At 46.9% G+C, this 9265-nt stretch overlaps 2 protein-coding genes across 6 annotated transcripts in view; one reads left to right on the top strand and one right to left on the bottom strand.

Annotated features, from left to right (window-relative positions):
- The window catches only part of MIER1 (MIER1 transcriptional regulator), a 32310-nt gene extending 31296 nt beyond the window's left edge, over positions 1-1014 (bottom strand). For 2 of the 3 annotated variants that reach the window (XM_021404962.1, XM_021404963.1), the window contains exon 1: positions 206-341. In XM_021404962.1, coding sequence (XP_021260637.1) covers positions 206-214 — 9 coding nt within the window. In that variant the 5' untranslated portion in view covers positions 215-341. Of the gene's footprint in view, positions 1-205; positions 342-679; positions 750-876 lie in introns of those variants that run through there. The other variant, XM_021404964.1, reaches the window with a different exon arrangement.
- WDR78 (WD repeat domain 78) overlaps positions 1239-9265 on the top strand; it is a 17867-nt gene continuing 9840 nt past the window's right edge. For 2 of the 3 annotated variants that reach the window (XM_021404955.1, XM_021404954.1), the window contains exons 1-8: positions 1239-1406; positions 1840-1996; positions 3248-3438; positions 5469-5578; positions 5762-5918; positions 7335-7474; positions 8204-8353; positions 8721-8912. In XM_021404955.1, coding sequence (XP_021260630.1) covers positions 1372-1406; positions 1840-1996; positions 3248-3438; positions 5469-5578; positions 5762-5918; positions 7335-7474; positions 8204-8353; positions 8721-8912 — 1132 coding nt within the window. In that variant the 5' untranslated portion in view covers positions 1239-1371. The remainder of the gene's footprint in view (positions 1407-1839; positions 1997-3247; positions 3439-5468; positions 5579-5761; positions 5919-7334; positions 7475-8203; positions 8354-8720; positions 8913-9265) is intronic. The other variant, XM_021404956.1, reaches the window with a different exon arrangement.

Raw genomic sequence — 9265 nt, 5'->3', positions numbered from 1 at the left:
GGGAGGGGCCGCTCGCTCCCGACTCCCCCCCATCCCCGCCGCCGAGGCGTGCCGGGCCGCGCGGGACTCGGCTGCGGGAGCCGGGCTCGGTGCGGCGCGGCCTGCTCCCGGCCCCACAAGTAACTTGCGGGACGCTCCGCCCGGCCGCGGGCCCGCGCAACAAGTTCCCGGGCCGGCCCCCGCCCCTCCGCCGTCGAGCTCTCACCTCCGCCATGTTCGCTGCGCGGGAAGGGGGGCGGCGGGCTGGGACCGGGCCGGGGAGGGGTCACATCGCCGCCGCGGCGGAGGAGGAAGCGGCGGCGGAGGGTCGCGGGCTGCGCGGCGGCGGGGAGCGGCGGGAGGGCGGGGCGAGGGCGGGGCGAGGCGGCGCGCCGCGAAATACGTCACCGCGCACGGCCCGCGGAGGGGAGGGGCCTGGGGAGGCGGGGGGAGTCGCACGCGCGCGCTCCGCTCAACCGTCAATCACCGCGCGGGCCCCGCCCTCCTCCTCCGGGCCCCGCCCCCCGCCCCGTCTCGTCGGCGCCGCGCCCTCACGGCAGCGGGACTTCTGCGGCGGAGCGGTGCGGAAAAGGGCCGGGTCCTCTCGGTCGGCGGAACCGCTCGGTGCCGCCCACGGGGCCCAAACGGTCCGGGTGCCGCTCCCCACCGAGCAAACCGCGCTCCCGCCGGCGTTACTCACGTTGGGGCGCGGAAGGCGTCGTCCTACCGCGGTCCTGGGGAGCAGCGCTGCGCGCGACGCTGCGGTGGTCCTACGTAAAGGGAAACAAAACACAAAACACGTCTGGTCCTAATGCTGCTGTCCCCAAAGCCATCCCCGTGCGCGGGCGGAGCTGTCCCACAGGGCCGCACAAGGGCGCAGAGGCTGCGGGTACTAACCCGGGCGTTACGGCCACTGACAGAGGCGGGGATGCTGCATTCTGGCTCAACACTTCGGGAAAGGCCCCGCGGGGCGATGCTAAGAGCACTCACGCGTGCAGCTTCGCTGACTGAAAACCCCACAAACCCCGGCCCCGGCCTGGCCCGCTCCCCGCCTCAGGGGCGGAGGGAGCTGCCGCCTCCCCGGGCCGCCGAGGACCTTTGTGTTTCAGTGACAGCGGGGACCGGCGCTGCCGCGGCCCTGCCGGCGGGGAGAAGCCCCGGGGCGGGCAGGGGGCGGCCCGTAGGCCCAGCCCCGCCGGGCACGGAGAGAACCCCGGGGACGGGCGGGCCGCGGCGCGGCTCTCTCTCCTCAGACCGGGCGGGAGTGAGGAGAGCGGGAGAGAGGGGACCTATCGGCGGCGCCGTCCTTGGCAACCAATCACCGCGCAGCGTCTTTGGGGCGCGTTGCCATGGTTACCGCCCGACGCTTTGCCCCCGCCGAGCAGCGCCGCCATGCCGGGCCCGGGCGGAGCGCGGCCGTTCTCTGCGTGAGTGCGCGGCCGCGGCCTCCCCCGGGGCATCGCGAGGAGCTGCGGAGCCCCGCGGTACAGCTGCGGCCGGTTCGGGGGGTCTCAGGACGGGTCTCAGCTGCTCCTCGGTTCCCGTTTGGTATTTCAGCCCCGGACAGCAGAATAACGCCTGTGACACTTCTGCTTTACCATGGTTTTCCCCAGCCCTGTCCACCTTGCTCCTTGTTACCACTGAAAAAAGCCTCCTTAGAAGCCAAGTGGAGATCTTCCTGAAGGAATTACATTATTCCTTTACTATTTCATTCCCCGTTACTATTTATCACCCCATTACTTCATACCCTATTACTATTACTAAACCCAAACGGTTTATATGAAAATTAAGGAATAGGTAATTTTGTTCATTGTACTTGGTTCATTGTATTTTGAGGCTTGAAACCGCTTCTGGTTTCAGACTGAGACAAAGATGGAGGACCACCCTCAACATCTCAAAGCAGGTGAGCATCACAGGCGGCACCCACACAAGTGCAGCGCTGAGCAGCCACGTCCACACCTCCGCGGGCAGAGCTGTGCGGAAGGCGACCCAGGAGCACAGGCAGCACGATGTGCGGGTGAGAGGCCGCGGGCACCGGTACCAAAACACTTTCAGTGGGAGCTCCCGTGGAGTCTAAAAGTAGCGAGGAAAGAAGGAGGGGAGGGAAGCGGAAAGGAAAGGCATGGCTGGAGCTGAAGAGGTGTGGAGAAAGAAAAAGATCCAAGAGCTTAATCCAGTCTGAAATGATGACCACAGAATGACAGAACCATTGGAGTTGGAAGGCGCCTTTAAGGGCCATCTGGTCCCACTTCTCTGCCATGAACAGGGAAACCCACAGCTCGCGCATCAGCGTCCAAAACTGATTTGCAAGAATAAAAACAAAGCGGCTAGGGACGCTTGTTTCTCCATGGTTTAAAAACCCACAGACTAACACAGTTTGCCTTGGTTTTGCTATTTTTTTGAACTTTTTATTAGTGGTGTTTTTTGTTTTTTTTTGGGGGTAAGCGCCTGTCTTGAGAGACTTCCAGAAGGCCATGAGATAAGCCAACCATTCCTTCCACCCGAGTTAACAAAAACACAATTTAAAGCAGGTTATTTGAAAAAAGTGTCTAGGGACAGAATAATCTTTTTCACGTTTGTATGTGTTGATGTGAAGGTAAGCAATTTAAAGTAACAGTCCTCCTAATTTAAGAACTACTTGCTTTCAAATCTATATGAGATGTTGGGTGTAGCACTTGTATGCCTTTACCTAAAAGAAGAGAAGATTCTCATAACGTTATCTGAGAGTTCTGCTTAAAGACCATACTGAATATCTTCTTAAAGTAAAACAATATTTTGAGCAGTATCATACAAAAAAGACACATCTCTGTTTCTCTAGTTGCTTCTGCTTTACTGCTAATTTGACGAGTTGTCACAGTCAACGAGGCACTCTTGGTAGTCATAGAATAAATAAGGAAAGACAACAGAGATGAACAAGAAGAAGCATCTCAGATAGTGAGATGGACATAGATTTTTTTTCAGATATTTTGCATCATTTCTGTAAGGATGGCTCCAAAGAAGACCCAAGCACAGATGAGAGCCTCTTCAAGGCTGAATCCTAAAGGGAAAGAGGGAATCAACCCCTCCTTGCCCATGTCGGTGGTATATATTAGGCACCATTTACACAACAGGGTTGCCTGCTCTGTCAAGGAGGGTGAATGCCTCTGTGTCCTGCCTGGATCGGGGTCTTCTTTTTCTTCAAGAGAAGACAAAATGTTGCATGTGTCATGACTGCCATTTGCTTTGAGAAGACAGTGATATTGCTATTATGATTTAAATATTTTTTCAGGTTTTTGATGACGAAGGAAAGGATGTGACACCCCACCCGCTCTTCCATCCAGATCCAAAAACTGCTGTATCCAAACAAAGCAAGCTCCTGGCATTGAGCGATTACTTGGGGGCCACAGAATCAGGCTTTCTCTCTTTCTCTGTACATCAGACGTTAGAAGAAGATGATAGTTTTTCGGCCCCACACTCGAGGCAAGTCCATTAATTGCTGTCTCTTAACTCGTATCTCACAGATACTTGTCCTGCAGTAGTTATGCATCTGCTCTGCAGAGGGGATGAGAGATGGAATAATGATGCAGAGCTAATGCTTTCTTGCTAAAATACACACATTTACCTGTCATAGTCATCCTTTGAAATTTGAGGCATAGTAACAAACAGAACAAGTGGAATTTATCATTACTTGTGACTGAGACTGATTCTGAAATGCTAATCCATGTAGTTGAAAGCACACCGCAGCGCACGCTGCTGTAATATTTCTCACTGTATTCAAATTCTCCTTCCTAATGCACTTTTTCCTATGTAACACTGCAGAATGGACCATTTTTAGAGATGGTCACAGTACAAAAATGCAGACCTCCACTCTACAGGTTTTGTAAGGGTTAGGCCATACAAACACAGTTACATTAGGACCTATGCTCAAGTATGCGACAAAGCACTATCTCAGAAATGAAGGAGGTTGTGGTCCAGTTCTCTGAGCAAGAGCATAAACTCAGAAGGGGCATTTGCAGCTCTTCACTAAACTGCCCAAGCTATTTCAAATACCCTGCCTTCCTCACACTTAATTTTTCAAAAATTGCAATATATCAACAAGTGTTTGGCTGTGGGTATAGAAAAATGCTCTGGAAACATAAGGTCTGGTTTCACTGATGAGTTACAGATCTGTTTTATGGTATTTTGCCTGTCAGTGATACTTCTGAAGTATCAACAACCCTGTTGTAAAACCTTGATTTTGTCACTTCAGATATTCAAAATATTGCTAGCATAACTAGAATTCTCTCTTTTAAATTAATTTAAATAAGTTACCTCTATGCACACATGTGCATCCATTTCAAAACTGTTCTTTTGAGTTACAACTGCTAAGCTACACATTTCGTTACTTACTGGAGCCAAACCTTCACTACAGAGGGAATAAACAAAGTTTATCTTCTGGGTGACAAATTCGGGTAATTAATGTGAAGGAAGATAAGAAGCAATTTGTTTAAAAATGAAAAACAATGGATGACATCGCTTTATCACATAGTGTGCACGCATTCACATTTCATGAAGAGAAGCCGCTATGTATGTAGTCACACAGACTAAAAGACAAGTCAAGTCAGCACTGGAAAAATCCCACTAGTTAAATAAAAACAAGTATTATTTACTCTTTCCTTTGGCAGAGTTAATGCCATTGTCATTTCTGAGCAAAAGAGACTGCTCTTTGAAAACACTCTTTTTGTCATGCTCCCTATAGGGGCTTATCGTGAGGGATAATCCTAGAGTCAGAGCTATTGAGCAGGAGCCAATATACACAAAAAATGGCTTAAAAATAGAAGGTGAAGTAAAAAAGACATCTTTTTGGAGATGGGCTCTCCACTTGAAAGACAGAACGAAGAGATTTTACCCTAGGATTAAATACAAGTCTTAAAAACGTCACATCAAACGCCCCTTGTATACTTACAGTTGCTCACACTTCTGAGGAAGAGAAATCTGCTTTGAAAACCTCCCAACTATACATCAGTTTTGAGTTTTACTTCTAGTTATCATCATGGCTATCCACTCTGTGAACATTATCTATTTTTTTTTTAACAAGCTGATCCCTCGAGATGAGTTTCTTGTGCATTTCAAAGACGTTTCAGTACATGCAAAGCCCCACAGGATCTTAATTCCAGTGGAGAACTGTGCTCTCTGTATGTATGTGTTATCACTCAGCAGGTAACCAACACGTCACGTTATTATATGCTAAGAATGAATCTGAGCTCAACAGCTTCTTTTCCATCAGCTATTTAATGCCTCAGGATATGCTGTTGGATGAATTCTTCCTTTTTAAGTCTTTTCCCATCCTTTTCATTATTTTCTTTGCAAAGCCTTCTATGACTTCTTTTACAAGGCAAGCATTCCTGTACGCGCTATCACAAAGTCCTCTGTGGTTTATCCTGATAACAACACTGCTACTTTTGTAGCGCTTTGCTCACTGACGTCTGGATTCTCACATACCATTTCAGCTTATTTCTTTGTTATTGAAGGACATATGGAAGCAGCAGAATTTCTAAATCAACCACGTCAATAACAGAGTCCGTGCTAGATGGAATAGCAGAACCTGGCTCTCACCAAGACACAGCTGTTAGCTTACCTGGTAAGGAACATACACTGTATAATTATAGATTTAATCTGTTCTTTGGAGCACAGAGATTTGTGAGACACCCAGGGCCTCACAAGTTTTGGCTCCTGATTATGATGATACCTCCAGAATCAATTTGCCTTCTTTTGAAGTGAGAGCAGAATAAGTCACGCTTGTTAACCTCCTGTAACTTGTCAGATGTACAGGTGAGGCATGAGGAGATAAAAGCACAACTGACAGAAGAAGACTTAGACAAGAAAGTGGATATTTATCTCACAGAGACAGAAACTCTCCGGATGTTGGACATTCCACCTGTTCTGGTGTCTGTAGAATCAGAAGACGCTGCAAGAGTTCTGTATGTATACTTGTAATTGCATACATGCACTGTGTGCTCAGCAAACCTAATTTCTCCTGGCCGCAGAGACTTGAACGGGATGCTCACACATGGGTTCGGTGTTTTGGCTGCTACAGTTTGCCATTCATTTTTATCTGAGGCCATACTGGGCTTCGTTCTCTCTTTTGATAAGACAGACTAAATTCCTGACACCTCCATCTTGCTGATCAAGTTCCTGTCCTCTTTCACTGGTCAGTGAAGGCAGAATAGCAAAAGCAGGGGTTAGGTGGCAAGAGAACACACCAGGAATGGGGGAAAAGAGAAGATGGAGGGCTGTGGTATATGGGAATTTCATTATTTAGCTTCAGTGAAAACAGAAATCACAAACCTCTGGCTAGATAATTATACGTAGCTTGACAGCCAATTATTTTCTTAGTAAAAAAGATGAAAACAAACATGGCAGTCTTGGCTTTCTCTGAAGCTCTTCATGGTGAAAAACCTCGCCCACCACAAGCAACCCTGCCTGCTAAGGCATTATGCCTCCCCTCCGCTACATCCACCCTGCTTCCACTTCAGAGTCTCCTCCTTGGGCTAGCACGAACTTTGGCAGGGCGTTAACCCAGAAGGCACAGGTTTTGGCTTCCTCCCAGGAGCTGACTGTGACAGAGTGCAGCGAAGTTCTGTCCACGATGGATGCCAGACTTGTCACACGGCTTTGGTAGACACAAGCCCCAAAGCCTGCGACGTAATGTACTGCAAGTCAAACATCTGAGATAAGTGAGGGTTTTTTTCTGCTGAAATACACACAAAGCTCATGGTAGGACTCCAACACCCTCTGCCTGTGAACCGCACCGGTGTGATATTTGGGGATCAGGAAGTGCATTCTCTGAATCATGCACATGATGTATGTAGCACATAACACCAACTGTATGGGAACACACAGCCACTCCTCCCAAGTGCAGCAAACTGCTGGTGGATTAAGGCCTGATATAATCCATGCCAGGATGTTAAAACTCAGAGACTACAAAAAGCCCCACTGTTCCCACTGACCATTCCTACACTCCTGAGGGCTGGATGAAATGGAAATGTACTAATTCCTTTTTGTCTCTTCGATGCACTGTCCTTCACTTCTAAGTGATGAGAGCCGCATTTTTCTGAACCAAACTCCACCAAAGACCAAAAGTAGTTGGAGTGGGGATTTTTGCTAAGGCCTCTCTCTACTTTTCTGTTTTAGAACAGCATCACAAGGTGAGAAGCAGCTGCTGAAAGATGGCATGTGGAGCGAAACAAAATCTCTAAACACACACACAAAAAAACCCCAAGCAGTAAACATATGACGTGGAGCACAGTTTTCTGCTCAACTCGTGGTTACATGATTTGAGAAGTTGAATGCAACTGTTTTTCAGAAAGCCAATATACACGTATTTTCTTTTCAAGGGAGCGTAATAAGGTATATGCTGACGTTTGCAAAAACAGACCTGGTAACGATCGCTTTATAGAGAAAATGATGCAAACCATTAATGGAGCCACAAAGAACAAGAAAGTACAATGTGACAAAATCATCATGGAAGATAAAGGTAAACTCTGACCACATAGGAACTATATAGGAAAGGGTATTAAATAAAAGCGGTCTCACATTTACTACACAGTTCCCTTGCCGGGGGATTTTATGACATTTTGTTTAAGCTATGCTCTTGAAATATAAAAGGATATAGTTTCCCTTTTTTCTCCCCCAACTTTTCAGCGACACTAGTTTCTATTTCTATTTGCCATAATGCAAAGAAGAGAACTTTGTTCTAAGATTTAAAATCCCAGGGAAAGCAGACAGTTGTGGAAGCCTCATGGTAAAATGCAACTTTACAAAACGTTCAAGCTCAAGGCTCTAAGACACTTGTAGAGGAATATCAAGGTTTTGGATACGGGTACTGAGATTCGTCTCACTATGGACACGTTGTTTGTATGGGAGGCCAAAGAAAACTATGGGGAATGCTATCCCAAACATTTTTGGGTTCTTTACTAAAAAATGAGCGGAAAAGAAGAAAGTATATCAAAATGAGAAGTAAAATAAATATTAATCTGGTCTGAAAACTTATCTTCCCCTTTTTGTGTGCTATCAGCACCAGCAGGGCTTGTTCTAACCCATGTTTGAAGAGCTAAGCACACACAGACAAGTCTAACTCAGTTTTGAAGCCCCTCTGCCAAAGAGTTGGGTGTATGGCATAAAAAGCAAATCTTTGCTCAGCTGGAGCTCTTTATAACAACATAGACACAAGAGGCTTACATGATGTGGTTTAACTCCTTTCTAGGGATAGTGGTCACTTCCTGGGACATGTATGATTCTTTTAACACATCACAAGTAGAACCTACCTCCAAAGCAGAAGGCAGCAGAGCCCCAGAGAAGAGGAGCACCTCTAGCATGACTAAAGACCAGGCTGCACCTGCAGCTGCTGAGAGAGGTAACGTTTTTCTGGGAGGTTTACATTTCTTCAGCCTTTTCATCTTTCTAAACTGTGCACAGCAAACATTTTCATAACTGATCTTCAGGAAAGACAGAAAGTGACCAAATTTGATGATACTAAGTTACTTTGGACAGTAGAAGCAACACATAAATTGTGAAAAAAATCCAGAAGTATCACATTGAATATTTGAGCAATAAGAAAAAACTAAAGCAAGAAAAAAGTGATAGCAGAAGTATTTTTTCAACAATGATAGATTTTTCTATGCTTTTGTTCAGGGGGAGGAAGAGGCACCTTATCCCTTTGACATTTATGTGCATAATAGTGTCATGTTAAAACCATATTTTCTGATATTATCTGTTGTCAGGCAGCATAACTTCTCCTACTGTTTTGGAAAGCACCGGTCGTGCCGGAGTCCACGAGGAGGAGAAATGCCACGCAGAAGCTATATTAAGATCAGAAAACTTTCAGCAGGATTTATTTTTCATGGAGAGGATTCTAATGGAGAATATTTTTCAACCCAAACTCGCAGCTTATCGGCAGTTTCCTGTCCTCATAGGTTAGTTTCTTACTGGCAACCCCGTTTTCAGCACAAGGCTTTGCATGCTATTGAGAATCAAAGAGATACGTCCCTCATTGAAGGTCTTCACAGATGACCAGCCATTTAAGAAATAGACAAAAGAGTTTATGAGACGTTAGCCTGAACGGGGCAGCTTTACACTCTCTGTAACAGATATCCCTACAATACTTGGTGGAAGAGCTGAATTCATGAATTCTGAGCTGGCTCATTTCCCTTATCGCAGCAACCTGAGACCTATATTAATCAATAATATCAATCAGAATTGTGTCCTGGAAGCTAAGATACAGATTAATTCAGCTATTTCACCGACTGTTTTTTTTTTTTTTTTTTTT

This window comes from Numida meleagris, chromosome 7 (genome assembly GCF_002078875.1).
Source record: "Numida meleagris isolate 19003 breed g44 Domestic line chromosome 7, NumMel1.0, whole genome shotgun sequence".
Classification (NCBI taxonomy): domain Eukaryota; kingdom Metazoa; phylum Chordata; class Aves; order Galliformes; family Numididae; genus Numida; species Numida meleagris.
The sequence above is the reverse complement of the archived record's forward strand: the minus strand, read 5'-3'. Positions and strand labels throughout refer to the sequence as shown.